This window comes from Poeciliopsis prolifica, unplaced genomic scaffold (assembly GCF_027474105.1).
Source record: "Poeciliopsis prolifica strain line A6 unplaced genomic scaffold, Auburn_PproV2 SCAFFOLD004, whole genome shotgun sequence".
Taxonomy (NCBI): domain Eukaryota; kingdom Metazoa; phylum Chordata; class Actinopteri; order Cyprinodontiformes; family Poeciliidae; genus Poeciliopsis; species Poeciliopsis prolifica.
The window spans coordinates 7,215,683-7,233,927 of NW_026562379.1; the positions used below are offsets into that span (position 1 = coordinate 7,215,683).

At 38.2% G+C, this 18,245-nt stretch overlaps 1 protein-coding gene across 2 annotated transcripts in view; it reads right to left on the reverse strand.

The window, feature by feature from the left end:
- vaspb (vasodilator stimulated phosphoprotein b) overlaps positions 1-18,245 on the reverse strand; it is a 29,202-nt gene that overhangs the window by 1,522 nt on the left and 9,435 nt on the right. The window contains exons 2-13 of one of the 2 annotated variants that reach the window (XM_055028767.1): positions 11,570-11,741; positions 9,069-9,249; positions 7,358-7,424; positions 5,237-5,319; positions 4,510-4,784; positions 3,187-3,341; positions 2,967-3,018; positions 2,789-2,816; positions 2,634-2,673; positions 2,358-2,414; positions 1,259-1,328; positions 407-464 (exon numbers count right to left, since the gene is read on the reverse strand). In XM_055028767.1, coding sequence (XP_054884742.1) covers positions 407-464; positions 1,259-1,328; positions 2,358-2,414; positions 2,634-2,673; positions 2,789-2,816; positions 2,967-3,018; positions 3,187-3,341; positions 4,510-4,784; positions 5,237-5,319; positions 7,358-7,424; positions 9,069-9,249; positions 11,570-11,741 — 1,238 coding nt within the window. Of the gene's footprint in view, positions 1-406; positions 465-1,258; positions 1,329-2,357; positions 2,415-2,633; positions 2,674-2,788; positions 2,817-2,966; positions 3,019-3,186; positions 3,345-4,509; positions 4,785-5,236; positions 5,320-7,357; positions 7,425-9,068; positions 9,250-11,569; positions 11,742-18,245 lie in introns of both variants that reach the window. The other variant, XM_055028766.1, reaches the window with a different exon arrangement.

Here is an 18,245-nt window from a genome sequence, read left to right on the forward strand (position 1 = left end):
ATAGTGGTGGATGCAGCTAAACGCAGGGCAATGTTGGAAGAAATTTGTTGGAGGCTGCAAGACTTAAGACTGTGTAGAGAGCTTCCTCTTCCAGCAGAACAAAGAGACCAAACATCCTGGCAGAGCTACAATGTAATGGTTTAGATCATCAAAGCACATCCTTGTGTTAGAGTGACCCAGTAAAAGTCCAGAGAATCGGTGGCAGGTTTTGAAAAAATGTATGCCAACAGACTGTTCATTCAATTGAACTGATCTGTAATTGTTTTTCTTCCCAGCTTTACAACTATGCAATAATTTTTGTTGGTCTATTAAACAAATTGCATGCAGGTTTGAGGCTATTATGCAACAACAATGTGAAGAAATATTGTGGGGCTATGATTTATTCTGCATGCTGATAAAGCCTTACCTCCAATAATTTCCTCCTTGACTTTTTGTAATTCTTTCCGCACCTCCTCCAGGATCTCCTATAAAGCAACAAACACATCATAGTGACACGGTCATTGTTCACTGTCAATTTATGGCAACTATTTATACAGTGGCCAGGCTTTAAATGAGGAAGCTGCAAAATCACAGACAGTATAGACGGAAGAACAATCAGATGGATTGTGACAGGACTAACAAATGGAAGAATAAAAAATTCAGTGTATGTCCAGATCCGATAAGTACTTGGTAAGAGATGATGAAATACATTTTTAGTATTTTACTGACAGACAACACTGATTAACTGTTCAGAAGATAAACATGTTTCAGAGCCAATGTTGGATGTTTCCATCTGAGCCTACAAAAAAATGAGCCAATTGGAATCCATCACAACTTTAAAGTGGATTTCTCTCGGACAAAAGTTTGTAATGGTTAATCTGCACTTTAAAAAAAAAATAAAAAATGGCTACATGATTGAATCTGTGGAGGCTTCCAAAAGCAAATGTGGATTATTACTATGTCAGACTACAACATATAATAATAAACATGATAACGTCAGAATTAATTTCTTTTACATATTCAAATATGATAATCTTCCTCATAAAACACAAAAAGATGCAAAGCTCTTTTTTAAATTCTCCTTTAGTGTTTTTTTTAAAAGGAGACTTTTCTTTTTAAATATACTTCTCATGTAGATATATTGCAGCTGACCAATTAGTGCTTTAAAACAAATTTAGCACTGAACCTGATGTTTTATCTATCAGGTGCTCCATTCACACTTCAGTGCACTTAATCATAGTCTTGTAGCGAAAAACCGATAAAATCGGTGAGCGCTTACCTGTTTAAGGTTGTCTAAATCAGAGCCGTCAGCTCCACCTGCATCATTATTATTGTTTGCACCCTTTGCCCTACAACACAACAAGAAACAGAAAGAACTGAATGTTCATTGACTGCATTTCACAAGGAAATTATTCATTGTTGGAGAAAACAAAATGTAGTATGATGATAACAGGACAGTGGATGGAACATGATGAGAGGCAATGAGTGTTAGTATATTATTAAAGAAAGTAGTTAATCATCAATTTTGCATTTGTTGGAATTTATTGACAGAACAATGCCTTGGTAACGTTTTCAACCACAAATCTAAATTTATTTTATTCGTATTTCATGTATTAGACAAAGTAGTGCAAATTTGGGAAGTAGAATGTGGTTTTCAAAATGTTGTCACAAAGTAATAAATTGGTGGGCTTAATACAAAATCACACTTTGTAATATTGTTTTATGATCATTTATAGCTGTAAATCTTATGGGGTATGTCTGCATCAGCTTTGCATATTCACATAGTAAAACTTTGGCCAAGTATTTTCACCTGCTTCCCAGGTGTGGAAAACTATTTCCACAGCATTGCACTCACCATTTTCATAGTGGGTGATTCACATATTGTTTTATAATCCAACTCTGCTTTAAAAAAATACCTAGCTGAAAACCATGCAACCTTTTCCTTTCCCAACTTTGAGTTGGATAATTACGTAAACATCCCATAAAATGCCTTAGAATTTCAGGTTTTAACATAAAAAAGTAAGAGGGGTACTGGCAATTTTTAACAGCGCCACATATAACAAAGCTCTGTTTAGATGAAGCATAGTTTACCAGAATACAATGGCATGAATGCCTACGACAAAACCAAAACTAAGTATCATTGTCAATCAGGGTTCCATTTCATGTGGCTTGCAGCACTAATAAGACAAGGTGGACCATCAATTGCTCTCTTGGGTATACACATGCATGTCGGGCTCTGATCCAATAGATGGAGCTATCAACTGCATAATTTGCTACCCAGGTATGTAGGCAGCAGCAGCAGAGCTGCTTTGCCGTCAGAAGGAAAGAGAAGGCAGGAGGGGAGCAAAGGAGACGAGGGAGGGGAACAGCATGTGTACCTTGGAGCTTGGGACACAGAGGAAGTGGTGTCCATGCTCTTGGGGATGGAGTTATTCCTGTTAGTGAAACACACACATACATACTCTGCTCTTAGAATGAACATGAATGGCTTTTAGACACAAAAACACTCTTAAGGAGAGATGTAGATGGAGAACCAGCAATAAATAGACACACAGACTTTGATGGAGGACTAGTTTTGAGGTGACTTCAAATATGAGACGTGTGAGCTAAAATTTTACTGATGATGCTTAGACTGTAAGTTCAGCCAAGATTACCTAGTCATGGACGTTTTCTCCCAAGGTTTTCTTAGTGAATCTAAAAGGGAGAACAGACAGAAACATGAGCCTCTCAGTTCAGCTTTGCAAAACTGTTACTTAATATTGGCCAGAATGTGGGTGGCATGCTATGAATAAAACGGTTCAGTTCTCACCATTTTGACCTTGAGGCTCTGAATCATCCTGTGGAGAGAAGACAGCAACTTCTGTAAACACTGAGTCACATGTAACTATTTCTAACCTTTAATCTATCAATCTTCAACACAACTTCTACATCTAATTTTAATTGATGTCGTCAGTTAATCAGGATTACTGTAATGAGCGGACTCTTACATTATCTTGCGTCTTCACGGGAGGCTTCTCTCCTGTATCTGCAGCTTTTCTCCTGAAGTAAAATGAAATTGCTTTGTTATTTTAAATGCAGTCAGCTTACAGAGAGATGTGTGAATCTTCTGTTCTTGTCAATTGATTTTAAAACAAAGAGAGGGCAGCAAAGAACTATATAGCCAAAACTTTTGTGAACATTTGATTTCATACATGACTCTAAACCCACCTGCGTGCCAGAATGGCACTCATTTCACCCATCAGACCCCCTCCTCCTCCTCCCCCACCACCTCCACTACCACCTCCTCCTCCCCCTCCCATGGAGGAATTGCTGATGCGGTTCGACTCTGTTCTGGCTGCTGGAGCTGCAGAACCACCGTCCTCCTGCTGAGGGCAGCAAACAGCAAAACCATGAGTGCTCTGATGTAAGTGAAGCCAAACATTGTGTACACTGTATAAAAAGAAATATAACTATTGTTTCTCAGTGTTTGACACTCAATCAAGCTAAATATTTCAGGTCATTTAGAATTTTCTAAATCATTCCTAATTCCTAAATGCCAGATTATTAGGATTTTTTCCGCCCCCATTTTTTAAATTATCTTTCTCCAAATTCAACCCAAAGATATTTTTTTAACAATTGTCAAAAAAAAACAAAAAACAAAAAAAAAAAAAAAAAAAAAAATGGGGGGAATTTAGAAACTTTTCAAGTTTCTAAATATGTTGAGGAGCGTCCTCCTCAAATATGTTGAGGAGGACGCTTCAAACAACAACTCCAATGTGAAACAGCCCACCACTCTTAGCATACCACCAAATAATAGTTACAAAGTGGTTTAAAATATGGTTCATAGCTGCAAGGAAACATATTGAATTGGACATTTTTAAAATCTTTTTTACCCTTCAACTTGACTGCCGGGTCAAATTGACCCGAACAGTATATGTGTAAAAAGTAGATGCAGGGGGGTTACAAATGTGTAAAATTAATAAATTTTACATTTTTATGTAGAGTGCATCTATTAAGACAAATAGAAAAAAGTTTCAACCCAAAAAATGCTTCCAGCTATTTAAATTATTATTTTTTTAAACATTAAAGGTCAATTTGACCCGCAACATAACAGGATGGCTAAAAATCTGACTCTGTTACACCAGTTTTGTCAGGAGGAATGGACCACCATTTCAGCAAACTACTCTGAGAAGTTTGTGCAAGGAAACCCAAAAACATTGGCTCTAAGTCAGAGTTTACATCCAGCATTAAGGATGTAAACTTCAAAACAAAGAAGAAAGTTAAAATAATTATTTTTATTATTTTTTCTCCCAATTCTGGCATTTTAAAAAAAATCTAAAAAGTGTGTAACATCCAAATCACTTAAGCCAGGAAAGGTTTACTCTTACTTAATGTCAGACACCGATTAAAAAATTGTTTTTAGATTTTTATACTGTAACATGGTCCTGGTAACATGAACATAGCTGTTTCAATGCAGACAGGTCACATCATTAGTGCAGAAACTTAATTCACTCAATAAAAATAGCATTAATTACAACATCTGATACTAACCTTGGACACTTTGCGGAGTTTAGCTCCTGCAAGGGCAGCTGCCAAACCTCCAGCTCCTCCTAAACCTCCACCTCCACCTCCGCCTTCGCCTTCGCCTCCACCGCCACCGCCACCTCCACCTGGAGCAGGCAGTGGTGGAGCTGGTGGTGGTCCTGAGGGAGGCGGGCCAGGAGGAGGAGGGATGCCCGCCGCCGGGGGAGGGCCAGGGGGCGGCGGAGGAGCTGGAGGAGGAGCTGGACCTCCAGGGGCCATTGGTGGAGCTGGAGGGACATGGGCTGGAAGGAGAAACAGAGACGTCACTGAAAGTTAATTGGCTTTGGGGGTTTTTTTTGTTCTTTTTCTTTTTAGAAAAATTATTTATTGAAAAAAATGCAAGTCAGATTTCTGACATGCAAGTGGAAAAAACTTTTCTTCCCCACCACCTGCTGGCTATTATCGGGACAAGCTTTTGATAGGTTACTTCTCTGACATCTCAGCTCAAAATCACATTTCAGTTAAATCTTGAAGATACGACTTCAGAAATCTCTAGAAAAGAACCATGCATTAAATAAGCGCAATAAAATCTGAAAAAAAGTCAGACAATGTCAGATCTAAAGAAGAAACATGCAGTAGGATGACTTTCTCCATAAACTGGCTCAAAATGAGAGTATTATGAAATAGTCTAGTCAAAGTTGGCGTGTATTGCAGCTAAATCCGATCATCTGCAGCACACCAGGTGTTTCCTGACCTGCAGCGGCTTGTCGTTCTCTCTCCTGTCGCTCTCGTTCCTGTCGCTCTCGTTCCTGCTGTTCAAGTCTCTGTTGCTCCAACCTGTCAACACAAACCTTTGTTAAAATGCATGTCATCCTCAGAACTAAAATGAGTTGTTTTTAAGTTACCAAAAAACTATTATCATGCTAAAGTTGTACTGAACTTTGCGAATCTAAAGAGATCAAATGGAAAGTCTCACACAAGTTTACAGATCATATTAATATGACCTGGCATCTCCAAGAAAAGTTCACGTTATTAAACAGTCCAAATTAATATTTCCATGCATAATTGTGATGCATTGCATTTGAAATATAAATAGCGAAAACCTTTGCTATTGCAGTATTGAACCTATGAATATTGCAATGTTGTTAGGTTTCCAACATACAGTCAACTGACCATAGACCACAAAATACATGTTTAGTCTCATTTGGCCAGAACACCTTTTCTTTTTTATATTTTACAGAAAAAACGAAAATTTAAAACCATGTATCCTGTTACTTTCATTTTACAGATATCCGATTATGTCTGACCTTCTGAAGACCTATCACAGAATCCAATACAAGAAAAAAAAGTGCAAGGGGCAAGTATCTGCCGATATGTCATTAAGACACCGCAGTAATGGCTCACTGACACATGATAAAAAAACAAAACTGTGTATTAAGTACCAGTAAGATACATATTGTAAATTGTTCCAGATTAATATACTTAGAAGGGAGAGCCTTTGTTAGATAAGAACTCAAACATTAAGTATATCTGAATGAGCTGTTTTGCAAAGTTACAAATGAATTCCTTGAAAAAAACAATCAAATATGATTTTAGTTTGATTCTAAGTTTTACAAGTGCAACATTCATTTTTTAACATTGTCATAAGTTAAAAAATGACAATGAATAGGGCCATCTATTTATCATCTTTAATTTGGTTACACTGTTTTTAAGAAGTTCTGACAAGACAACTTCTCTTCCAGGATTATGAAATGAAATACAAACCAGGTAACCTCCCCTTGCAATACGCTTTAGGTTCAGGACTTGATAAACATGTTCTGCTAAAATATTAGCAAAGTCATTTTTGATCAGCATCTTGCTTTTGATTGTTGCACAAGTGTTTTACAATACCCCTGGCCAAAAGCGTGTTTCACCATAGGAGATGAAGCGTCTGTGTGTTGACGCCTTACAGCATATTACAAAAGAGATAAATGTGGAGTTCATAACCTCTCATTAGCTTTCTGCTTAAAAAAAAAGAAGTCCTCAGCTGGGCAAAGTGGCCTGATTCACATTATTACCCCCTACCCCCAACACATCTGCCACAGAACAGACGTGTTGCAAAAAACAGTGTCTATAAACAATTATAATGCAGAAAATTAAACATGCACTCAGACAGTCAGGACTAATATGACTTAATGCTCTAAAGCTCATGTTAAAATGTTTTTTTTTTCCTTCCAACAAAACAAATTCTGAGAATTTATTAAAATCCTCCAAGCACCTGCATTACTTCTGGAGGTCAGAGGTTTTAAAAAACTTACTAAGCCACAACATGCCGGCAGCAAATGGAACAGCTACTAATTTAACAGACACTCCCTGTGGTCACTGTGCATCTTTCAGGCTAAACGGGATTACAAGGTTAAAGCCTATTCTTTACAGGCATGCATGAAGTCACCTCAACAGGTTTCTTCAGGGGTAGATGTGCTATCTGTCTAACCTTTGACCTGACTCCAGGGTTGATTGAGGGTTTAGCAGTGTCTGCTTAATGCCGGTAAATCCTCCACATATGCCTGTGCACAAAACTGTGCCAACTGGACGTCTGCAAAGCCAAGCCAGCTTGACTGTAAACCCAGAAACTGGTTCACTCTGGTCTGGAAACAGACTGAAACGGGCCCACAGTGGACAACACCCTTCTGAGAAACAAGCTGATAAAATTATATTCGCCACACAATCCTGCTTCTTATCATCAGCATAGAAACCAGTCAGGGTTATTCAGATTGTTGGGACATATTTTATCTCAGTGAGAACAAGCAAACATTTAGCGGCTAGCACGGCTAAAATGTTATTTAGTGATATGTAAAGTAAAGAAAGGGTTGGTTCAGAGGAGGTCTGAAGATACCTCCGCTGCTGTTCGAGCTCTTCAGGAGAAGGTCCATTTGACACTGGGCGGGGGAGGGTTGCATAACCTGCAAAAACATGAAGGAAGATATTCTTAGTGTGCATTAAAGTATCTTCAAAAATAGCTCTCATACAGCCGGTGTCATAAACTGGCTTAATTGCTCTACAATAATCATACCACCCATGTTCTTTTTCTCATCTGCACACAGTTTTGCTGCAGAGAGTGCAAAGTCTGTAAACAGCCCTGATAGGATGAAGCATAACAACTCATTTGTAAAACAATGACATCATTAATGAAATAGGAGTTGAATGTGGCAGCATAAACTGTATGCTTAGGTGGGGTGAGAGTGAGCACAACTCTCTGTAAGACAAAACAAGTATGTATTACTGGCAACACAACAGGATGTGCCTGGCCAAAGCAACTCTGTGTTTTTATTTTCTTAAAAATGTACTTCCCTTCTTTCTACCAAGATTATGTTCAGCTCTAAGTCACATGCAGTTTTGTAGAAATCTATTCCTAACCATGTGAGAAATTTATCAGCAAACCAAAACCAAATGCTATCAACAGTAATCAGGATATAGTTGTCACTCTGAGAAGAACACCAACGGTTGAGTGCAGATTCTACATGCAGCATGTACAGAAATGCATGTTGATACTCAGCTAAAATAAGAAACAAAATTATAAAAGTCAACCAAATTAAAAACATCTGGGCATGGATTGATTTATCACTGCAACTAATGATTGTTTTAGTAATTCTAATTTAATTCTAATGATTATTCTGGATAAAAAGGCACGTGGCAGATTTTACAAGTCTAATTGTAAACAACATTGGAAATACATTTAAATAAGAAAAACATTTTATTACCTAAAATGTGATAAAGCATGTCTGCAGTTTATGCTTTATTCATTTGTACCAAAGGATTAAACGGCAGCTAAAAAAAATACTTGTATGAAGACGTGAAAAGCTCAGTCAATACATTTAGGGCTAATCTGCTGAGTAGTTTGTAACCTATTAATAACTGGATAGAAAAAGGTGCTAAATGAGACTTGTTTTAAACAGACTTTGAACCAGGTGAAGTTAAAAACTATGCCACAGGAGGAGTTCTGGGTAGAATATATCAACATATTTTTTTAATCTAAAATATAAAGTATATAGATTTTGTACTTAATTACTGTTCTGAGTTTGTGGTTCTTTAGAAAATGGGCCTTTTTCAAATCTTTATACTCCAGTTAATGATGAATCACTTTCTAAATCCATATCCATAATTCTAATGAAACACCTGTAGAGTGGTGTTTTTTTTTTGGCAGTTTTATGAAGTGGATTTTACTGTGACAACCTTACTGTAAAATCTCCAGGGTCAATCAAAGATAAATACAAGCCGTTCAGCAGTGTTCCCCAGGTGTACTACATTATGCAGTGGTGCGTGCTGATGAAGGTGTACTGAGCAGGATCTCGGCCATGCTGACATCTTCATAATATCTTCGGTCAAGTGAGGGAATATATTTGTGGCAGAAGCATCAATAAATCCCGTTTGTTGATCAGTTGACTAACGACTGGTGACAATATGCATTTATCTCCATGTAAAACAGGTTATTGAGATCTGATTGCCTACGTGTGAATGGTGAGGCATAGTGGGGTCTCCTCTGAACTGAATCAGCCAGAATAGACTCTAATGTCTGATCTGAGCAGTTTGAATGAGAAGTGATTTACCTGCATCTGCCATGGAGTTGATGACATCCAGAGCGTGAGACATGCCATTGGCAAACAGAGTAGCATCTTCTTTGCTGCCAAAGTTGAGCCCCCAAACTTGTCTGGAATCTCGCCACTGGTGAAAATTGGGTGTGGCCTGGTTATATTTGAGTCCTTTTACAATGGGACAGTTTATAACCACCTGAGGATGATAAGACAGTGAGGCGATTAGTCAATATCCACCAGCAGACAGTTCTGGAACAGCTCTTACTGGAGCAAAAAAATAGTTTTTTCCATAGAAAAAAATACTTTTTTCTACACACTGTGCCCACAGTGTTTGTAGCCATCAGCATCCCATTTTCTACCCGTTCATTATTGCCTCTGTAAATCCCTCCGTAAAACCAGAACTTGACAGTGTTTCAATATTTCTAACACATGTACAAAATATATTAAAAACCGGTAGCATCTGTGAGCCGCATCCTTTTACAAGAAAACTTCATGAAACTACATCCCTGCCAACGCCCAACATAATGGCATGCTTTATTTTTTTTTTATGGATTCTTCTGGGTTATATTCCACTCAGCAGGTGGCACGAAGCCCGTTAGTGCGGGGTGAAAAAAAAAGCTCTGTGCTCAGAGTGTTGCTTGAATGTGCTGACACGCCGTTTCAGTATTTGTTAAAAAGCTGTTGAATTCCATTGAGCAGAGGGAGGAGTCGAGACCCTGTCAGAGTGAACATCATGGGAGGAAGCATGCGCTGAATGATAAAGGGCAGCAAGGTCAGCCTCCACTGCAGACAGTAGTGTTTTTCGAAACGACTCCAAATCTTATCAGAACGCAAAAAACACAAAGCGGCTGTGACAAGGAGCGCATCAATCGGGTGACCTTGACATCTTCCATGTGTTTTGAAGGCAAGAAATACTTTTGGGAGACAGACAGAAACCACAAATGTGGATGCAAGGAAATTTAAGGGAAGCAAATATATAGCTGCAATATTTTCCTTAAAACGTATGTCTTGCTGTTTTTATTTGTCACCAGGGGAAGCAGAAGAGCATCTCCATAGCGACCTGCCGGTATCAAGTCTCTTTTTAAAAATTGTCACAGGAAATGGTTGAACAGGCTAACTATCTCACAGGAAACATCCTCCACTTTAAGACTTGTCTCCAGAGAACACTTCAGCATGCTGAATGTTTAAAGAAGGAGAGAGGCTTTGGTACAGCAGGGGAATAAAAAAAAAAAGGTTCAAGTCAAGAATAGACCCACCTAGAGTCAATTTTACCCAGCTTCTCAGTCGTGGAACACTTTTGTCTGCAGGGGAGCCACAATGAGCAAGATAATGGCATTGCACCATTTTTGTCTGAGAGAGAACATCATGCTCGAGACTCCAAACTCTGATCTTGGACACAAAAATATTTGATAAAGAAGAGATGTTGGTTGTTTTGATGAACATTTTGTTCCCTTTGGCTTCGTTTAAGGGTCTTTATGTTATCTATAAGAACGTCCTGTAACTTATTGAAATGTTTTTTTATTGCGTGATGTCTTGGTTAATTATTTTTTTAGTAGTGGCAGCAGTGTGCAATGTCTACATAAAACATTTAAGCTCATTATGCATGTACTGCATTTAATCTCCAGATGTATGGAAGTATAAAGTCCTTAGTTTTTGTCTTAAAGTGGTGAAAAATGTGTCCTTTGCTGTTGGCCCAAAGTGGCAGTATATAAAACAACACAGCAGCACAGCAGTGTGTGCTTACACACACTAGAACACCAACTCTCCTTCACAAACACTGACCAATCTGGTGCTCTGACTGTTTTCTGCTCTGGGGTTAAATCTGACAATACTAACTTTGACTTCTCACATTCTATACTGACATATAACGCAATAGCCAGAATTGAATGACCAGTAGCAAAAATAAGGACATAATTTTAACAAGTTTTAAAAAAGTCAAACGGGTTTGAGAAAGCAATTTCTACACTAACGATTGAGGAGGGCCACACAGGCTGTCTGATGGATGAATGGAGTATATACCTGTCAAACATCTTTGGTAAACTAGTGTTAAACTAGTGTTATTAGCTATCCCTGTTATGAATATGACGCCGGGTACCGTCCATCCTCCAATATGTCTTTGAAAGTCTTATTTTGAAAAGCACTGACATTCAAAGTGGCTGTAGTAGAGATGCATTAAAAAACTGTCTGGTGACTGGAATACGGCAATTTTCTCCTTCGATATCACTTCAGCTTTTCAGACAGAAAAAATTATCTTTTTTGACCAGTGAATACACCACACCAAAGCACTAAACATTGAGCACTGACAATGATGTCAATTTTCTGCACTTTGTTCGAATTGTAGTCTGCCTGCAGAAGGAGTTTGGCAGTGGCAGCGGAGGAAGCGAGTAAAGCCTTTTAGTCCATGTGGGCCACACTACCAAATATTCAGCTTTTGTAATGGAAGCAAGAGGAATGTTTAAAACATTTTATTGGAAGCATAGATGTCATGGTCCTGCTCTGATGCCAAAAACATGTACCTGTTGATCTGTCTGCATCTTGCGTCCGACTATCCGGAAGGCATTGTTAGAAGGGTTGTGAAAGATCTGGACTCTGCTGAAGGCTTGGGGTCCGGTACCTGCCGGGAGCCACTTTTTAGTGCCGTCATCGTAGACCATCACAGTGGCCCGAGCCTGGCAAATACTCGACTCACTGCAGAGCAGAAGAAAAGATGGAACAAGAAGGAGAATTAATGTACAGCACTGATGGTGCAAATCTCAGGAAAACTTAGAAGAAAACAAATACTTAATTTAGGGTGTACAGTGTAGGTTCTGAACTCAAGTTTCGTGGCACAATACATTTTCATCTGCAATCTACACAACATGAGTCTAATTATAAAGGAAACTTTCACAAAAGTTTTTATGAGGTGATGAATGATCAGAAGTTTGAAAACATCTGCAATTCCAATGCACTAAATTAAACTAAAAGAATGAATCACTATTAATACATACCTACTTTGGATATAATAGAGGATGTGTTATTCAGCGATCCTCATCCTTGTTTAGCTGATACACAGGATGAACACACATTTCAAAGTCACCATTTTTTATGTAAACAAAAGTAGTGCTGTGAGTATTCTAGATGTTTAACTTAATGTTCTTTAAGTTGTCCATTTCTATTCATTCCTCTTTTTAAATCAAAATAGTAGTCATTTTGAACTTTTGTTTTAATATTCTTCATGCGGAATGTAGCGCTTCTGGGAAGCTGCTAAAGTAAAAAAAAAAAAAAGTAAACATAAGGGAGGGAGAACGGAAACTGGAGACACCGGATGGACAAACGAGTGAAAAAACACAGAATTCCAAACATCAAAACCAGTCTGGCCTCATTTTTCACCTGCCCTATCATGTCCTCTTAGAGTTATCCTGCCAGTTGATTCAGGTTCTAACAAAAAACAAATGGCATAATCATGAGCTAATCCACATGGTGAAAAATGACTGATACTCAGGATGGTATGCTAGATAAACAAAACTAAACTGCTGCCAAGTGCTGATTTTTGCAGAAAAAACCTCTCGGTTAGGTTTGATCCTAAACGAGAGGAGTAGGTGAGACAACAATGACAGGAAGCTGCGCAGAGTGCCGGTAAACAAAACAAGGTCCTGAAATCTTCCACTTGCTTTACAACATTGCTAAAGATGGAAAGTACACAGTTGCTTCTCACTCGGAGAGGCACCAAAATATTTGTGCATGGCTTTTAGCAGGCAGAATTCAGTTACAAATCAATTATTCCAAATAAAGTTGTGCACATATTCTGTGCCAAATAGAAAAACCTAAAGCAAAATATTCACTGTCACATCTCTGTGTCATATTTACCATTTAGAAACAACCAGAAACCAGGTAATTTTTCAAATAAGAGGAAATAAAATAAGGACTAAGTAAGAGTTGCAACATGAAAGAGGGCTGGAAGTGAGGAGCAAACAGTGGCTGACTGTTCATTCCAGTTTTCTATCATTCCTCCCCTCATCTCCTTGATTACTTCCCAGGCTGTCTCTGCAGTCTCCTAATCCATCTCTTCCCCCTCTCCCTCCATCTGTCCCACCCTCGATACGATCTGCTACTTCCTGTGACAAAGCACCAAAGACACAACCCACTTCCTGCTGCCTGCACTGCCTAATAAGGACTGCTCCAGTCTGGGCAATCGATGCCTGCAGAAATACAGTGGTGACTGGTGCTACATTTCCTTCCAAGTTAAAACACATAAATCTGGTCAGTATTAACCTTTAAATGCGACCTTTCTTCGCTGCCAACAGCAAAACCAAAACTATTTTATGCTGTTTTAATAAGTGTTGCATCTTAAACCAGGAAAAGGTAGGATGCTTACTTCAATATGTTGCATTGAACATTGGATCAGTTTAAAAGGTCAACACACACCAGATAGTGTTGAATTTTATATAAATCAGAAATGAGCATTGTGTAAACATCAAGCCCCTTCCTGTGATTGTAATGTGTGGCACACGCCTCACACCGTGCCCACAGGCCACACAGAACTGAAACCTTCTCCTCCCTGTTCAGGTTACCTAAGGCCCGTTTATGCATTTCAATGTTTATCTTAATTACTGTAAAACAGAAGGAAACAGCTTTCCACAAAATATCAAGTAGTGAAGATGTGACACAAATGTTAGCAAGCTGCAAGGAAAGTTAGAAACAGTTGATATTTTTAATCAATAACACTTATGAAACTATGGGTTTATTTGCCAATTTGTCAGATATTCACTGGAATCCAGCAGTTTGCTATAGTAACCCACCCAGACCTAATGTACCCTAATTGATCAAAATAGGAGTTTCTGAACTCTTATTTATAGTGCTACCAATCAAAGTGGCCAGAGATCAGGATTTGAAGATGTTCCCTTCATTATCTCTGTAGCAATTGGCAGGTCAAATGCTGAAGAATTTCCTTCCAATGCATTAATCAAAACCAACAATTATATCAAGAGTCCAAATAAAAATATGAGAACATTTCTTCAAAGCATTTGAGTCGCAGATAAAGCCTTTGCTCTCCAACGGCCATCTATCAGTGTTTGGGGAATGAAACAACTATTATGAGACAATTTACACAAGTTGCAGAGTTTCAGAAGGTGCTCAAGTTTCTTTGAACATGTACACTCTTTGTTCTGCAGTCGCAATTTGTACTTTTTGGGCATTCAGAGAGTACATTTAGAACATGATATTTCTCTTTATGCCAATGATTAATTTCCTTTACCATCTGTGTTGTCATTAGTTATACAGAAAGATTCCTTCTTAGGTTATGTTTCTGCATAAGTGAGGTTTGTCTTTAGAAGTGCTTAAACTACACTCTCTTTAGGACAAGTTTACCTATTTGTGAATCACGGTAAAAAAAAAAAATGTGCTAACAGCTCCCAAAGAAACCTTTGGTCAGACTAAACATGTCAGACTGTTGACATGTCAGACTGGTCACCTTTAAACAGCAGCAATGAATATTCTTTCCCCTGAATATCTGAGAAACTATATCTCACAGTATAATGAGTCAAATTTCTCTTTACTGTATCACTGATTGCAGTGTTGCATTCACATTTGGATGTGGTAGAATACCATGTTTCAAGTTTCATGTGTTCACACTCTGCATATTGGCAAAAGTAACAATTACATATTTTTCTGATATTGCACAGCATTAATTTTTATCAAATATTTACTTTTGAAAGTATTAGTCACAAACCAGGGAGTCCAAAAACATGACTGTGTTAGCGCTATATTCAGTTTAAGTCATTCCCTCGCACATTAGCTTCTTCTCTTCTCATATCTATTATTAAGGCTTTAGTCATTTAAGTAGTCAAACAATCTGTCAGGTCAGAAAAATGTCAACTTTTTTACTGTTTCACAGTTTGACATTACACAATCTAATTACTTATTCCAAACTCCCACCTTAAGTAGCATTTTTCAGGTTTGGAATAGCACTGGCATTATCTATTTCAAAGAAATTTTTATGTGGAGGACACCAGTAAAATATGAGCAGCCATTCAAAGAGCACACTTTTACCCACAATTTCATCAACTACAATCATTTCATCAACTAGGAATGGCTGTAAACCTACTTGATGAGTTTCTTGGCCAAACATTGTTGCTCTGACTGGATTAGGGAGAAAGAGTTTCATGTCTAAAGGAGGATGTGGGAGACTTTATCACAAAAGCAACTAAATGTTTCTGTCTTAACAGACTGGTGAAGCTGTTAATGTCACATGATTTCTTTCAACATCATGTGGAATATACATGTGGGTGACTGTGGAAGAAAATCTACTTTTAATATTGACCAATTTCAACATTGATAATAATTTAAAATGAAATCCAGCTAACAAAAATGAGTTTGTAGTTAATTCAGCAATAGTTTCATATTTTTTCAATAACATTCATAAAAATACACCACCTTGCCTACAACTACAAAATCTCACACTTCCTGTCTCGACCACATTCACATCCTTTCCAGCTTCAGGCTGGTGCATCATCATGAGAAACTGCAGTCAAGTTTGCTGCAAATCTTACTTTGCCAAATTGCTTGCACCAGTAAATAATATGATAATGCGTACCAAAAGCTCTTCCGTCTCTCAGTCAACATCTCTGAAGGAAGTCACTTCCATTTTGTTGACACTGCGTGACCTTTTTGTAACCTGATATCAGGTAATGGCTCTAGGTTTTTAAACATGCAAATGTTAATATAAATCAGCACTGGTTGCTGTCTTGTTTGTTCACATTGTGGGGCAGGATATTTGCTTTACTGGTGATCAGTGAATGACAGAAATTTATTGCAATCCATTTGGAAATTAGAATTGAATTATTTTTTATTTATTATTATTATTATTTGATTATTGCCATGTTATCAAAAAGCAAACATTCTTTCAAAGGAAGGTATGAAAAATGGTTGAAAAACTTGAAAACTATCCAAGATGTTTCTGGAATTTTGAATTGCTCAGCAGAGAGGAACTCATTCATCTGACAGGAAGATTAAAAAAAAACTGTTGCTGAATAAAACATACATCAAACATATGGGCACTCTATAATTTCCTCTGATCTCTGTTACATCCAGCATGTTGTTGTCTTGGAAGGGTAGAGAGGGTGCATGGGAATTGGGAGGGGACAGAAACACTGGACTGGGAAACAAATGCATATTTAATGGCAGAGAAAGCATGGACTCAGGAGCAAGACTGAGTAGCCGGCTGCATTATTGATACAACTAAGGACACTGAGACTCTAAAAGGCTAAGTGGCACTAGTGCATGGAGACATGGACTTGCACACACTCTCACACCTGTCATCCTGCCAACATGTGTGTCCGTGCTGACCCCGTCGACTCTGTACGATGGGCTGCAGGGGGGCCAGTGGAATAAATCACCACAGGCAAAGTGATAAACAGGCTATTTTTTGTGCTTCCTTAAGCCAAGATTGAGGGCAACTGTGACCAGTTGACTCAAGATGATTTCTCATAGGTACAGAGTGCACAGACTGATGGCCTCCAAGAAATCTTAGGCACTAGCTATTAAGACTAATAATAAAAACAGGTTTTCTTTACAGAAAATGAATTTAAAAAAATAGTAGGATTATAAGCAAGTTGTAGTCCATATTTGATTGTTAATAACAACCGTAGTGAGTCTCTTCAGTTAACGAGGGGTTAACAGGAAACCCCTGCGCACGGCTAGAACACGTGCCCTGCAGAAAATGTCTGTATAAGGCCCGGCTGCCAGAGCTTTTCTCCAAATGAGCTGACAAGTACAGTCAGGCCCAGTGGCTCTTTTCTAACTCCTCTTACCTGATGCTCCCTCTGCCCTTTTTAACCTCTTAAAACTAAAATAGTTCCAGGCCATATAAAAACCTGAGCAAAAATATTTTTGACATACCAGACAGTTCAGACAATTAGAAAAAGAAAAGTTTAAGAAGTTTTATCCCAAATTAAAAAACTGTGGATTGGAAGTACTCAATATCATCATCATTGTAATAATAGTAAAAATATTGCATTTTTGTTTACCGATATTGTACAGCTGTAGGCATCACCTAGCGAAGCATGTTTGTATGGTTCAGCTGACAGGCTGGGCAAAGAGAGCATTAGAGAACAAGAACAATGGAGGAGCTGGAAAAGTTCTCGGCTTATGTAGGAAATTTTACACACAAACTATCAGTCCTGGGCGTCTCACACCTGGCTTTACTATAAGAAAACAAAGTATTGTTGAAATAAACTAACAATACTTTGCATTGCTAAGCATTCTCTTAGCATGCTAAGAGAATACCAAGAGCTTCTCTTAGCATTTTGATTACAGTGATAGTGGGAAAAAAATGAACACGTTCTAACTCTGAGCTTTTTTACCTACATGTAAAACTATAGATCTGGCAGAAACACTGCATATCCCCACTGTGATGCATGGTAGTGGCAGCATTGTGCTGCTGCCATCATGCTAGGTTTTGGACTACAGGGGACTTATTTTCATCTTAATTTTGTTAAGATTTCCTTCATAAGGTTTTACCCAGCAGACAGCCAAGATGAATCACACAAGTAGAACTTGTCCTTCATCGCCTTTGTGTATATTTTCACAGCTTTGGCTATTTATTCAAACACAACTCAGAAGAAAAGTAGATGTAAAAGAAATGAAGCATTTAAATTAGTAGATCTTGCATGGCTGTGGTACACCTTGCATGAGAAACAGTGATGCATTGTTCCTTGGCAAAGTATTGGACAACCTATTCATGCCAGAGTAAAGACAGGGAACAAGTCACTATGTACGTTTTTGCTGTGGAAACTATGAGTATACTTCCTCTTCAACCTGGTGGCTGTTAAACATAGACTATGAACTTTTCATGAATTGATAGCCATGCCTTATATGCATTAATAGGCTGGGAAGACAAGCAGGTGATTTGAGAATTAAGCCCAGAAACCCTTAAGCTGATAATATTGTAAAGTTTACTCTAAGCTCTCATTCATGTTTTGTGAGGAAAGGCACTTTCGCTTTTCACCACAGCACCTGTAGGGTTGCCAGCAGGTGACGCCGGTTGGGTCACGTTTGAGACAGAGTCTTGAGTGTTAAGAGAAGTGAGATAGGGAAGTACTTTACTAAAAGAAGTAACTTGGAAAACCCAGTACTTCACAACACACAAATACTAATTTAAGTAAAGTCTCTAGACCATGAAAGCAAATAAAATGTTTCCTTTTTGGTCAAATTATA